The 16,105-nt window shown below is 36.6% G+C and overlaps 1 protein-coding gene across 3 annotated transcripts in view; it reads right to left on the bottom strand.

The window, feature by feature from the left end:
- The window catches only part of ZFAT (zinc finger and AT-hook domain containing), a 117,617-nt gene that overhangs the window by 18,021 nt on the left and 83,491 nt on the right, over window positions 1-16,105 (bottom strand). For all 3 annotated transcript variants that reach the window (XM_040059710.2, XM_040059718.2, XM_040059701.2), the window contains 4 exons: window positions 13,093-13,242; window positions 11,104-11,277; window positions 7,867-7,955; window positions 5,305-5,443 (listed from right to left, as the gene is read on the bottom strand). In XM_040059710.2, coding sequence (XP_039915644.1) covers window positions 5,305-5,443; window positions 7,867-7,955; window positions 11,104-11,277; window positions 13,093-13,242 — 552 coding nt within the window. The remainder of the gene's footprint in view (window positions 1-5,304; window positions 5,444-7,866; window positions 7,956-11,103; window positions 11,278-13,092; window positions 13,243-16,105) is intronic.

Below are 16,105 nucleotides of genomic sequence, written 5' to 3'. Positions count from 1 at the left end.
ATTCAAACAAGGATTTCTCTTTCTTCTCTCTACTGACTAAAGAGAACAAGGATAACCTGCCTGTGATAAATGGTTGCACTAGGTGACCAGAACTCACTGTAACAACTCTAATGGCTGAGGAAGTGCCCTATGCCCCTGCAGGAACTGGGCTACCTCATGTCTGACTCCACATCATCGTGGGGCCAAACAGGATTCTCACCCATCATGTTCAAAGGCATCAAACAAACTCACAAAAGGTGGTTATAAGCCAAGACCTGGTTGCACAGTACTTTATGAACAAAGTGATTAGAAAAGACATCCCATTTGACATTAATGGAAAGCTACCATATGGTAACCAGGTGAAAAGAAACAAAGTTTTTGTTTTGATAAAACAGATACACCCAGTCTCTAGAGCATTTCACTGACACGGCTACAATACTAACCCTTCCTCTTTGCTAAGTTTTTATCAAACTTCACTGTTAGAGCAGATGATCAATTCCACCTCTAAGCAAAACTGAAGCAGTTTTACTAATGGAAACTCAAAAAGTTCAGATTAGACCATATTAGATTAGATAATATTATCAGTTACAGAAAATGAAATTACACATTAATTTCACACCAATCTGTAATATTAGGGAAAACACATTGCTGTGAAACAGTGAACACTTTTCTGCATTACTTTAATATCAAAACTATTATAACAACACACCAGGTAAATTAAATCCGTAACTTTTGTCATTATGACTTTAATTAAGTAACAAGCAATAGAAGCATAGAATTCAACTGGTAATACGTAACTCCGTATCAGTGACTTGATATGGAAGCTCAGAAAAATTAATTTTCTAAATAATTCTTTAGAATAATAGGTAACATACAGAGAAAGTCAACTAATTACACACCAATAGTGCTTTCAATAACAAAACTGATGTTTGTAACAAAATACTGCAGGCAGATTTTACATAGCTCCACAATTTTCTTCTATTGACATGTGCTCTTTTTTATTTATTGGCCTAAAATCTCCACAAGACAGTTCTCATTTTTATATAAAGACAGCAGGTGATGACAGCTGTGAACCAGAACACTGAGGCCACAACTGGATCCTCATATATGGCTTGCACAAGTAGCTGCACAAACAAAAATGAAAATCTGTCTCCCAGACACGTAAACAAAATGTTTATGGATGGGAGGGAGTATCAGTGAGGAGAAAAGAAATGAATCTGGGAAAAATTGTATGCGACTTGCCCAGCACAAAGCAAATGAAAATAAAAATAACCCATCAAATGAGCACACAGACAGGGCCTTGCAGGAAAACTAGTGGGTAGTGCATACCACTCTTGCCCACTTTGCAGAATATATCAAGTTCTTATGCTATTTATTTTTCTTTATTACTTCACAATACTAAAATAAATGTCAGATCATAGACTTCTACTTAAAGAAAGAAATACACACACACACCTTGAAAAATCCCAAGCATTTCTCTGACCCTGGGTGATTCCAATTTCTACCACAAGCCCAGAAATTAAATACTGCTGTCTCTCCTTGGCAATGCAGTTGCTCCAATGAACGCATTCCCTCTTCTGTGAATCATTCATTTATTTATAAGCTCATTCTAGGAATCTTGAGCACAGTCCAGCAGTCTACATGCATATAAATATTTTCAATTAGATTTATTTGTGCATGCAATGCAGTCAAAAATCAACCGAGAGTAGAGATGAGCAAGTGTGAGGCAATTCACTGTGGGCTCAGTGGGTAACTTAGAACAAGCAGAGTACAATACAAATAGATATAGAAGCTTTTATTAGATATTAATCTTTGTTTCTTTCTCCTCTCAATTTCTTTTCAAGCCTTTTTGCTTGCTGGTACTCTCTCCTTTTCCTTTTCATCTATAGTTCCTTCATTTCAAAGGATTTGTTTAATATCAGGCCTGAAGGGTGTTCTTCCTTTATATGAATATATGAATAATTTTCCAAAACTGCTTTTCAGATCTATGAATAGAGTAAATTGAAACTAAACAGAAGCCAGTCAGACAGTAAGGTGCAACTTCTGGCCCAAGCAGCTCAGAAACACACAGAATCATCCAAAGATTTGGGTTGGAAGGGATGTTAAAGATCATCTTGTCACGAACCCCCTGCCAATTGGCAGGGACACCTTCCACTAGCCCAGGTTGCTCAGGGCCCCATCCAACCTGGCCTTGAACGTGGACATCCCTTCCAGGCATGGGGCATCCACAATTTATCTGGGTAACTTTTTCAAGTACCTCATAGTAAAGAATTTCTTCCTAACAATTATTAACTTGTATAAAACCCAGGTGTCATACATGACAAATATGACTTACTTGTCATACTGCATAATGTGTCCACAATAATCTGTTTGCGCTGTGTGAACCAAATACAGAAGAAATTCTGATTTCCAAATCTATTCCAAATAAAACTTTTATTAACTTCAATAGGAATCTTGTTTATCACTTCCAAATGCAAATGTCTCTCACAGGGAACAATTCTTTGCCCAGTGAGATACCAAAACACTGAGAAAAAACCTGATGTTTCTACAGCATGATAAGGAATCTCTGGTCTTGTTTAGAGCCCAGGTGCAAGATCCATCTGATGCATCACAGAACAGGAAATTGAGTTGGCAAAGGAAACTGCATGTGGGAAAATTACACCTATTAATACAGCTTTCTTCATTACAGAGCTCTGAGAAGAGACACTGACTTCACAGCTCCTACATGGATTTGATGCCTCATTACTACTCTAAAATGCCTGACTTTTCCACAGGTCAATGTGGAAAATAGGCACAGCACTGCTGTCAGCACAGGAAATACAAATGCAATGTAAGGAGAAGAAGAAAAAGGATGCAAAGTCAAAGACAGAAAGAACAGAATAGGCTGTTTCAGTTGTAAGGGACTGTCAAGGACCACCTAGTCTAACTGCCTGACCAATTCAGGGATAACCAAAATTAAAGCTGTTCTTAAGGGCATTGCCCAAATGCCTGTTAAACACTGACAGCCTTCAGCCATTGATTCCCTCTCTGGGAAGCCTGTTCCACTGTTTGACCACCCTCTCAATAAGAAATGCTTCCTAATGCCCAGTCTAAGCCCCCCAGGCACAGTTTTGAACTATTCCAGCATGTTCTATCACTGGATTCTAAGGAAAAGAACTCAGCACCTCCCTCTCTCCCACCCCCCTCAAGAAGCTGTGATAGAGCAATGAGGTTGCCCCTCAGCCTCCTCCAAACCAGACAAGCCCAGAGCCCTCAGGTGCTCCCCACAGGATTTGACTGCCAGCCTCGTCACCATCTTTATTTCTCTCTGGATGCAGTCATGAACCTTCACATCCCTGCCTGGTGGGTCCCAGCCCTGCACTCAGGGCTCCAACTCTGAGCACAGCAGCATAATCCTCTCTTTTTCCTGCTGGTCATGCTGTGTTTAATGCACCCCAGGATGGGATTTGTCCTCTGGGCTGCCAGGGCTCACTGCTGTCTCCTGGAGAGCTGCTGCCAACCAGATCCCTGTCTGCAGGGCTGATCTCCCCGCTTAGACTAATGCCAGGTATTACTCCATCCCAGGGGCAGAGGATGACATTTGAGCTTGTAAAATTTCATCCTGTCCAATGTTTCAATGTGGTGGGAAAAGGATAGCCACCACAGAAAGAAGTTAAAGACTTTTCTTTCTCCTCTCACTCCAATGTCTCCATTTTAAAGCTACTCTTGCATGTCTACTGTTCTTTTGTTTCAGTGGAAAAGAATTATTTTCAGAACTGCATTTATCTGGCTCCCAAAGGGGAAGGAAAGCCTAATCAGTGTAAGATTAATTTTCTTTGTTCCAAACATTGCAAGTATGATCCCTAATTTATACTAGGAGAATTCATTCTCTCATGTCTGTTCCTAAGAGTGGCTACAGACAAATAATTCCTTGCAGTGCTCAGATATTTTGAAAGTTAAACAAAGTTCCCCACAGTGAGGAGTTCTTCCTTCATCTGGTTGACTACAAAATAGAGGCTCTGTGTACTGACCAAGCAAATATTACTTCCTTAAAACAACTACAGTTTCCCATGGACTTGTACTGTCTGAGAAAATAACCGTAAAATGATACTATATATTCCTACCCTCCTACAGATATTTACTTTTAAAATTATTTGAGGGTTTTTAGTTTTTTTTGACAAAAGGAAACAAAGAAATGTTATATAAAACCAACACAGACTCAGATTACTTATTGTAGTAATACATTTTCCCCTTATAGAGCAAGTTAAAAGAGAGTCTCAGATTGAGTTATCTTTCTCTGTGTCATGATTTCAGTATTTTAATAAGGATTAATGCCTTCAATAGATAAATGTTATGTGTTAGATTAATGATTTGGAAATAGCATTTAGAAATAATGTACCCTTAGTAGAATTACATTTAATTCATTCTAATACAACAGCATTATTTTGGTCTCTATTCCTCTTCAACAAAATCAGAAACTGAAGATTGCAAAAGATGAAATTGTTGGTAGTTTCTATTAAAAAATCAAAATTATGAGTAACAAAGAAGGAAACTTAACTTTACCAAGAATTATTTTCCACACAATTTAATATTTAATCTGGCTTTCTCCTCTTCTTGCTCAATATTGCTCACACCAGGCACTAAAACTGAAGAAGTTTTACACCCAAAACCATACCTGACTGTGTAAATTAGTTGTTTGCTTTGATTCATCTACCCAGTAACAGCAAAACTACTTATGGGAGTCAGACAGATCTTAAATTAGACTGTAAAGATATCTGTCATACTTCTTATAAACTCTTGGCTTACTTACACAGACAAGGTGTGCTTCCTTTGCTCATAAACAAAATTCTGAGCATAATAATTCCTCATCTGTTTTACCTGTATTCTCTTTTCTCCCCAGTTTTTTCTAGTGGGGGAGTAATTTGCTGCCATTTACTCTTCAGTCTCTTTCCTTATGTTTGCTCAACCTTACCTCAAGTTCAACCTTGCAGAATTGTCACAGAAATTTATCAGCAGAATGTTAGAAATTGATCATTCATTTCAACATACAGTGATACTTGACTTACAAAAAGAGACAAGTGTAAATGACAAATGTATGCAACAACAAATAGCACAGGCAAGGTCAAACAAAACTTTGCTTCCCACACCCTTAAAAACCAAGAATAAAGGACACTGAATGAAGGGTAAAAGCTGGTCATTCCAGAATTACTAAAAACTAATAATGATTTATCATATAACACCCAATAAACTGAAGTGCATGTACTGCACTAAAGTTTATCTTCACACCAAGTTTGCTTCAGCAAAAAACCCCCCAAAACCAACAAATCTTATATGGTGGAGATGTACCTTGTTGAATAAGAGCTTCAGGTGCAGGCTCCCCAGACCCTGCATTGACATACTCTTCATTAGGATGCTTCCTGTTGTAATGCCTCTTCAGGGAACCAGATATATTGCAGGAATAGTGGCAATGTGCACAGCGGAAGGGCTGGGAGCAAAAAGGAAAATGTTGGACTGTAGTTCCTCACCTCTTCAGGATACAGGTCTAAGCTGCAATGTTTTGATCCCAAGAAACTATGTTCATTTCTGGGTTGGGTATCTTTCAAGGAAACCCTCAAAAATTCAAAATAAATTGAAGTTGTAACTAAACATTACCTAAATTTGGTACTTTTATGTGCAAGACAACAAGTATTCTCACTATTATAAGATTATTACCCAGTTTTTGTAATTCAGTAAATTGTGTGTTTTCATAATTGATGATAGAGGGTCTGACCACATGGAGACTCTACTATGAAATGACTCAGCTGCTGTGAGCTTTGGTCTGAAAAAGGGCAGCAAGACAACTAAATAACCGAAAGTACAACACGATTGTATAGCCAATCTAATTTAACAGGTTTCAATTATTTTCCTTTTTTTCCTTTCCCTTTTCTTTCACCTTTCCCTGGCATTTGCATTTCTCTGACCTTTTGGTGAGCTGATTTTGGCAACTAAATTCATTAATTTTTTAAGAACACGCCTCTCTTCAACTGACAGAGAGACAGATTCCTAAAGAAAAAAAAATAGGAAAACAAACATTTGAGCTTAAATTTAACCTTTGATAATACCTTTCTGACTGAGATATATCACAGTTATAGGAAGTTTGACACAACCATTAGGTCCTGTAAAAGCATGCAGATGTTGACCCAAGTCCTCAGGGAAAAGTCAAGTACCTCAGAATAGGATGGAAAATGTTTCATGCACAGCAGCCCCACCTAAAGCTTCTCAGCAGAAAATGGTTGGTACAGAAATATTCATCTAGGGAGCTGAATTTAAAGCAGGGAAATGTCTGCAGTCAGGGAACATTGATTAGAACACTCTCCTAAGCTCATTGCTCATGATCCTCCTTCAGGCTCCAAACGGCAAAAATAAGGAAGAAAAGCGATGTTCAGACTCCCTTAACCTTATGCTTCAGAGGGTACTGTAACATTCAGCTACTCAATATTTCAGAGATGCATACTCTCTTTCTATAGCTGAAACTGTCATGTTTTAAAGAAAATAATCCAGACAGACTGCTGTGCTCTTGTAGCACTCACATGTGCAAGTCATGACTGTTACCTGCTATTGGATAGCAGGACTGCAAACTCATGGAGCTGGGAAATATAATGGATTAAAGGATCGTTAGGTCATATAAGTAGTGACATTTCTCTGAGTCTGATAATCATGCAAACAACTGTCCTAGAAGGAGGCAAACATTTTTTGAACTCCTTTCAACAAATACTCCTGATTGATCTAATCCAGTGTTCAATTCTCTTGACAATGTCTTGAATTGCTGGATTTATGTGTAGGCAGATCCCAAACTCAGAACCAGCTACATTTCAAGAACTGCACTGTGAGTACATGCATCACTTTATCCATCAAAAAATGAAAATTATGTATTTTCATTTACAAAAAAAAAACTTCAAAAAAATGTAGGTCTGGAGTAAAAACACATACTTAAGACAGAAAAATAATTTGTTCAAAATGCATCATCTCTTTAGATTACATGTTTTGTTTTCCAAAACTTAAACCATCATTGAAAAGCCTGCTTGCCTTGCTGCTTTATTGTACTTGTTAAGGATGCCTGCAGTGTACTCCTTATAGAAGTAAAATGATCTGTTAGATAATTAAAGATGTTACATATGAAAATAGTATGATGTTTTCAATAAGAAATATGCTCACTGTTAAGAAAAAGCCTCACATTAAAATGAACATTTTCATAAATAAAACATACTGTCTTTTCTGGAAAAGGAACCAATATAATTCCTATTTACTAGTATTTACTATAATATTTCACAGTACATTACATTAGAACCTATCACATTGAGAACCAATGTGAAATTCAGAAATAAAAACATACTACCATTTATTAAAATAATCTGTATCTCTACCCTAAATACTCCATTAAAACTATAACAATTTTCAAAACTCTTTCCAATGCATGTTTCAGATAAATGGGGTGCTTTAAAATTAATTCTCTTCAATTTTCTTCAAGTATATGAACTCATCTACAGTACAAGAGACTGGCAAATTTCAGGGAAAATTAAGGTGGGCAATGAACAGTGATATAGGAGATTTGCTTTCATACCTCCTTAGGACATTTTAAGGTACTTATTAGATTCACACTCTCAAGTACTGACAATGAAACCCAAGACATTTGTTTCATATTGCAACATACAGATATTTTTGTCAAGTAAAACTACTGATTAAAAACTGGTCATGAACAAAATAACCCCACCTCAAAAGTCTCAATATAAAGTCAAAATTTCCAAAATATAAAAATGTTTATATACAGTTAATTGTCATCAAACAAGAAAATATGCCCATTTTAATACTGTTATCTAAAGTTCTGTGTATTTCCTAATAACTTTAAGCATGATTTATAAGTTTTCGTACCTTGAAAGAGACATGTTGTTCCATATGACGTAGGAGCTGTGGTTTCTGGGCAGCTGTATAGTCACACACAGTGCATTTAAACTGCTTTCCTGAAATGGGAATAGGAAATGGAATAATTTTTTCTATTTAAGTTCAGAAAACTACTGATTCTATTTCCTCATAAAGATAAATTCCAAAATGCTAAGAATGAAAAATACAAGAAGACTGGCACTTGCTCTGCAAAATTTCAGTTAAATAGAGCTAAGAGCAGAATAAGGGAGGAAAAAAGGTTTGAGTGCAATCTTTAAATTATTAACATTAAATGCTCGGGATTCTCCTGGGATAGTCATTTGGGAAAGAAGAAAATCAATTGTTACAGTGCACCCAAAATAGAAGAAGGAAATCCATTATTTATAACTGCAGGCACAGCTACTTTGCTATTTGTAAAGCACACTTAGAAATCCTTAAAACACCGATGTTTGATCATGTTCACATGGGTTTTCCCAAGCACTGAATTACTGCGATTCAAACACATTTTCCCCTCAAAGCAGTCTCTCTCACTAAACTGTTTTTTCCCTTATGATTTAAATGAACACAATTTCCTTCCTTTTATTCTCTGGGTTTCACACGGTCTTTCTCCTTATTTTGCCTTTAAGATCCTATCAGTCCTGCTACCTCCAGCCAAATTACAAGGTGCATTAAATAGAGTAGGACTTCATTCCTGAATTAAATGTGCACAGCTGGCAAATTGTAATTGACTGATGTGGAATAAGGATATGCTAAAAAGTACTCCCAAAGTAAAAGAACCAAAGGTAAAGTAGAGGCAGAATAGATAATATTCTGTATTATCACAAAGAGATGGGGTTTTTTTAGATTCCAGATGCTGATGAAAAAGGTAAAAGCATTTTATACTAAGAGGGAAAGTTTCTATAAAACACAGCTAAGAAGAACCTTTTGGTATTTAAATAAAATAATGAAAATCAGGCTTTCTGGTTTATTTCTAATCACAAACAGTAATGACTCTGGACTATAGAACTGCTTTCTATCTTGTCACTCTTGAGAAGTCTGTCTTTTGGAAAAGAATAAATCAGATACAAAACTACTTTATATTCCACGACTTAAACTGACCTTGCAGGGCTCTGATATTTGAACAAAAATTGCTTGGATTCATAACTCAGGAAGACAAGACTCATAAACAGTGAAACAGCTTTCAAATTCACTTATTTGTGAAATAACTTAAGAACACAAGATGTGTCCTGCTAAGAACTTTTGCAGTGCTGCCACTACAGGCAGGGACAGTGGGCAAAGAGAAACTGTCACTCAAGAGGCTGAGAGTCCCCTGGCAAACCACATTTCTGGTGACAAATGTCCTCTTCTTTTTTCACAAGTATTTGAAATACATGAAAAGTTTGTTGGGTTGGACTTGGTGAGAAAAATTACTTAAGCCTCCAGAGACAGTGAGATCCTGCTTCACTAGAGCCAATGGTAAAACTCACCTTCCAAAGGTACTGGGAATTTCCTGGAACAGTCTCCGAAGTGTGAAAAGCAAGGCAAAAGAGCCTAAGTCTTGGATTTATTGGTACCCGTCAAAAATGGAGGTTCACCAAAAAGGAATAGAGAGTCATGGAATGGTTGGGATTGGAAGGGGACCTCAAAGGTCATCTTGTTCCAACCCCCATCCCCCTGTGACGGGCTGGGACAACTTCCACTAGAAGTCACTGGAGTTATTCCAGAAGATGAGGAGTTTGAAGGCAGATAAAGAATGCTCCTGGTAATAACAATGCCTCTAGAGTCAAGGTTTCTGCCTGACCTAGCAGTAACTTATAAAAGAATACAGCTTCTCACATGGATTTAAAGGTTTTAAGGTAATTTCACACTTTTAAAGCCAATCCAGAAATGGCTAGATCCTGCTCAGCTATAGTGCTATTCTTAACAACACCAAATTTCAAAGCAGTCTCAGATAAACTGTAGTAATGACTTACACACACATAGATTTGTTCAACAAATCTAACTAACACACAGATGAAAACAATTTCAACTTTCATGGTTGAATTTCACTATTTGATCATGCCAGATGATGAAAACAAAACAGAAAGGTTTTGAAATTAAATCCTATGAAGTGATTTTTTTTTTTTTACTGGGCCATAGAAAGAGACTTTTTCGTTTTTCTTTATAGACTGATCATGCTTGAAATTCTTTTCATTCAAATACAACAACTTGCCTCCTTCTCCTAGCCAGGAATCAGCTGAGGTTTGCATTTGGTAAGTAAAATCTTGATTCTCGCATATGAAGTTTAGATGCATGTGCCAGACCTACCTGTTACTGATTAAGTTATTTCAAAATATTGGAAAGTACTTTTTGAAGAACAAGTGATTTACTAACACATAGCATTTCTGCAATAACTTTGGTAATAAAATGATAACTATAATCTTCCTGTAAGATGCAGCATATTGATATAAAAGGGATTGTCTTTCACTTGAACACACAGAAATAAGCATAAAAAATTATTTCTGACACAGAAACTTCAAATATATTTTTAAAATGTAACAGAGAATTGTGTGCTTTCTCTGAAGATGTAATTTGGGAAAAAAAAAGGAATGCAAATGAAATGGTCAATAAAAAGTGGCATAAAAAGAGGCTTCACTCAATTGCATGTGTAACAAAGATCAAGCTACTAAGTCATAATGAAGGTCTGTACAACTTACCCTACTAAATAATTTACTTCAATATGATAATCACAGAATAATAAAATATTGCTGCACTCTAAAATTTGGTATAAAAGGGATACACTTTTCTGGATGTGCATCTTGCTTTTTTCAGTTATCATCACAGAAATACTAAAATTGCAGGGCAGTTGAGATGCTGCATGTGAGACTGTAGAGACTAAGTGCCCAGGTTGGCCACTGGCTGATTAGACACCAGGATCCTAATAATATTCACACAGAATAAAACAGTAAGAGACATAAACAGAACTACTGGAAATTTCAAATTTCTATTGAGAATATTTTTTTTCTGTAAGAACAAGGAAGGCATACAAAGCCAAGACAAATTTCAGAGAAACCTAATAGTTCAGAGACAGCTGTCTTTCACAGAAATTATTTCAGAAAGTTTTGCATTATTTCCTAAATGGTGTCTCCTGGGAATAAACAAATTCTGTAAAACACACTTAAGTGTTCAACTGAAAAGCATTTATTAATAAGGCCTGTGGTACAGCCAATGTTTATTGCCCTAAAATAGATTTAATAAACATGCACCTACCATCAGCAGTATGAAGGAGTTTATGGCTCTTCAAAGTGCCTTTTGATTTGAACTTTTTTCCACACATGTCACAAAGGTGAGTTTTCTCCGTGCTGTGACGATTCATGTGGGCTTTCAAGTTGCTTTTGCTGCGAGTAGCATACTCACAGAGGGAACATTTGAAGGGTTTGACACCTAAACATGACAAAATATACCATGAAACAACCAGGCTGTGCCTTTCCATGAGAGGTGAACATTTGCTTGAAAAAAATTTCAGATCACGTGAGCAACATGGACAAGACAAACACTTTAAAATTTGGATCTCTACAAATAAGTAATTTAATCTTATAGCTTCTGTGTAAATGATGCTGAACTCATGACAGCATCACTTAACTTGCTAAGAGGAAGGAGGAGTTCTTTCACAATATTGCCCTACTGAAGCCAGGTACTGAGTTTAGCCAGGAAAATACTGATATTTGGGCCTTGCTATGCCTACTCTTCATTTAGAAGTAAAATCTAGATTGCCTACATTGATGCTGAGCTGGTGTATCCCTGTAGAAGTCTTCAGGTAACTACCATTTCTCCACTTGCTACAATCAACAGTGAAGAAACCTATTGTAAGGAGGACTGCTTCATTAGGCAGTTAACATGAAAGCAGAATTTAAATGTGCAAGCTGTGTTTTATTGTTAATTAGTGCCAGATTTGCTAATGGTTCAGGCAGATTACAATCACTTAAAACTTCACTTCCTCCAACTGTCCAAAGCACACAGAGATACCCAGCACATCATCTAACAGGTCTATAAGAACAAAGTAAATCCTTCAAAGAAAAGCTGAATAAATCTGAATTGGTAGAGTAGTTCAACAGTTTCATGAGGGTCTGCACATTTTAGATTTATACTTGTGACCTTAAAATTAGATTTACAAACATGAGGAATTACAGTCTGCTTTAAGCAGATTTGATTGCACACTGATTTGGGAAGAAATTTCTATTCATGTCTTTCTCCTGCTAGTTAGATGACATGGGTTCCCAGGTCCAGTCAGAATAAAATAACTCTGTCCATGGAATACACAAGGAATTTCTCCAGCCTAAATTCTGCCTAACCTAAACTCTTTAATGGAGGAAAGGTCACTGGAGAGGAGCCCTGCTGTGCGACAGGGGCAGGAAAACTCACAGTCAGAGCCTTCAAACAAATATGCTGAGCTACCTATACCAGGAGCACTTTGGAAACAAGATATCAGTTGGAGATACCAAATCCCATTATCCCCTTTATGCAGAGGGATGGCTAAAGAACCTTAAATCATAGGCAACTTGATCCTTTGATTACTAATGTGACTGAAGACCATGTAAGCTGTCTTCAACCTTTTATAAAAATACACAGACTGGGTAGACACAAGATTTTACTGCCTAAAGATTTTAAATTCAAGGCATTTTTAACCCATGTCTTGCCATATACTGGAATTTCTCCCTAAAAAAAGGGAATTTTGATCACTGTCGGTGTCTGTGGCAGCTAGCTGCCATGCTCTGCAGGATTTAATTAAAATATGCACAGAATTTATATGTATACATCAAAGCAACTGGATTTCAATTGGTTTACTGACAGATTTCCAGACCAAAGATTTTTGGAAAAATGTAAAAGGAGCAGTAGACACTCATAAGAAGATACAGAAAATTACTTGTTTTAAAATACTGAGCCTGTATTTAACTCGCTCCTCCTTACACATATAAAATACTTTATAGATGTTTATGAATGACTTTCTGGAAAAAAGTTGCATCAGAATTTTATTAATTTATGTTAAACGTTTAAGCTGTCTGTTCATGTTCCGAGTGTGAAGTTCCATATATGATCCAAAATCCATTAAATTAATGAATTAACCTCCAATTTAGCTTAAAGATTTGCATTAGAGTATAGAAATAAACTTGAATCTGTTTTTTTTTTTTTAATGTCAGCAAAGCTTCAGTGGAATATGAGACTTGTTATATTCCCAAAAGCTTAAAACCAGAGTTTTACCTTCATGGGCCCAAATATGACGTTGAAGATCTGACCCATTCTTCATAAAATAAAAATCACAGTGGGGACATTTCACAGCTCGTTTTCCAATAAGTCCTTTCAGCTGAACTCTTCTGCCAAGAATCTCAGAAATAGTAGTCATTGAAACCTCTGAGAGAAATGCAAAAGGTAGTAAGAACCAGAAGGACATAAGGGAATTTATTTTGTAAGTAATATTGAACAGCTAGATCCTGATTCAGTCCAACTCTTTAAAAGCTGTATTTACCCTACTCCCACTCAAAACTGACTTGAGCAAAGAGCACAAAGACCTTTTTTCCTTTAGGCCTTCTAGGATCTCTGTCCTTTCCTGTTCTGTGAACTCACTGTCCTCACTGCCTGTTAAAAAGAATGTATTTATTTTAAATATAAAAAGAATTGGTTGGGCCACTGGCACAAAAGATCATTTTCTTACTGTGATTCTTCCCCATAAAATAAATTGGCACTTTTTTCTTCAATATTTTCAAAAGCTTTATTCAAGATTTCACCCCAAATTTCCAGATGTCAAGGATCTGAAGACAATTTCAGCCACAGCTACAGTGATCAGAATGCTGATAATAAGCATTTAAAGGAAAAACCAGGTTCATGGAATAAATGTGACTGGAAGGGACCTCTAAGGTCAGCTACTCCAAGCAGGTTCAACTTTACAGTTCAATTTCCAAAGTTACATCAAGTTGCTTGGGGTCTGTTCTGAACATATCCAAGGATGCAGATTCTACAGCCTCTCTTGGCCCATTCCAGTGTTTAACCATCTTTACAGTCAAAACTGTTTCCCTAGCTCTAGTCAGAATCTCCATGTTTCAACTGACATCTCTTCATTGTACAGCTCCAAGAAAAATTTCCTTCTGTCTTCTTTTTAATTAGATTGCTGAAGATAGCAATTAAGATTCCTCTCCTGGCCTTTTCTTATTCAAGCTAGACACATTCAATTCTGTGTATTTCCTTCACATGAGATAATGTTTTGGTTGTCACAGTGAAAAAGTTCAAAATAATGATGTTTAAATTAAAGTGGCCCAGACGCATAATGAAAACATTGCCAGATCCTTTTAAAAATAAATCAAATTGCTCAATGCACATCAGATGAATGAAATGCTGTCTCTTGACTTAATGAAAGTACAACACTCATGCAATCTAAACCTTAAGACAAGAAAGCTGGTGACATATTATGCTCCAAAACTTATAAATTTGAAAGTTTCTGTCTAAACTTAGATTTTTACCAAAATCACCTAGTCTCCTGATGATCGGTCCCAGAATGGAATAACAAAAATCCTGCCTGAACTCATATGCACAGGGAAAATAACCTCAAAAGGTAACTATAAAAGCCCATGAACTGAGCAGAGCTGAGTTCTAAGGTACCAAAAAAAGAAAAATACAGCCGTAAGTGTGAACCCTCATCTGCCTTTCATGGTTTAGATCCTGCATTCATGACTGCAGGCTAGGATGTCTGCTCAGTGGGGAGCTATGGAAGCTGATGCCTCTCATGTCTCAGAACTATTAAGAAATATCGTATTAAATCAGACAGTGGATGAAAGGTAGATAATTCTGAGAGCTGAGACCAGAACCCAAGACTCCTCCTTCATTGCTGAGTACAAAAATCATTGGGCAATAAAGCCAAGCTCTCTTATCTCTTTGGTTTGAAATACTGCTCTGCCAAAGTCTACAGAGATTTTAGTCTCACAGCCTTTATGGGAATAAAATTCAACTCCTCTGCAAATACAGAAAAAGAAGGAGTACTTTTTGATTTCATACCTTCTACCTGATGAAACAGAAGAGACAAGGGAGTGGGGCATGCTGAATGATACTAAGAAAAGAAGGAGAGAGGGAGTTCTAGAAATAACATTTTAATGATATATATATAAAAATATGAAAATAATTTCAGTTTAAATTAATTTTTGATATGTCATTTTAAAATTCAATTCCTGTTAACAGTACCCGTTTTTCCTTTCATCTTCATTAATTTCCATTTACATTTTTGAAAACAACTGCATTCATGCCACTGCAGTATTTAATAGCTTATACCATTAGACCCTTCACATTTATTTGGCTTGTAATTAAGTATGGTGTACAAATAAAAGATTTTTTCCTGATTACAAGGAGAAAATTCACAGAAATAAAAAAGATTTTTGCATCAATTCTCCTCCATATATTATAACAGGGTTGTTGCATAACTATTGCATAGGCATATCTTAGCTGTAGTATTTCTTTAGTACCATAGAGATACATCTAATAAATCTGCTATTCTGCCTTTAAGCTCTATACACCTGTTATACATGAACAAAAAATGAAAACACAAAATAATAGTGCAGATTTTCTTTTTAAACCTTACTTCTATTGTAAGAATTTAAAAGACCCCTTTGAATAATAAAAAAAAAAAATACACTGTATTTTTTTAGAGGGATTCAGATACCAAATGAACTGCTCAGGAGTATAAATCCATGAGTCTAGGGCTCCAGAGTTAACTGGTATTTCTGGACCTCAAACACAGCATACACTGATCATTCAGCAGTCAGAGGACCAGTGCAGGCCAATGGCAACAGGTAAGGGCACAGAACACCATGTCCTGCCAGGTCACAGGTCCTGTTATTTAGGGAAGTCTCCTATGCTCCCTGCCTGAGGCAGCACGAAGGCTTTAAAGACACAGTTCTGGAGATTCAATTTCTATGCTTACTGGTGTGATACCTCCTGACTACAGTATAGCTCAGAAGCCTTTTCTCATCTCAATTTCCTGCATCAGACATGTCCTCTGACGTACGACAAGCCCTCCAACCACACTGCTCTGGAGTGGTCTGCAAATAAAGAAGTTTAGTAACTAAAGAGCTGAAGTGGGAGTTAAGGATGAAATTAAAGTGAAGGAAATTGTTTAAAACACGGGTCTAGCACTATCTAGTGGCAGTAGGAAGATAAGCTACTGCTTTACCTATTATGCTGTACATCTGACAAGAGAGACAAGGAAAGTTACATCATTTTAATTGGCGAT

Source organism: Hirundo rustica, chromosome 1 (assembly GCF_015227805.2).
Source record: "Hirundo rustica isolate bHirRus1 chromosome 1, bHirRus1.pri.v3, whole genome shotgun sequence".
Taxonomy (NCBI): Eukaryota; Metazoa; Chordata; class Aves; order Passeriformes; family Hirundinidae; genus Hirundo; species Hirundo rustica.
This window is presented reverse-complemented; position numbering and strand designations above follow the sequence as displayed.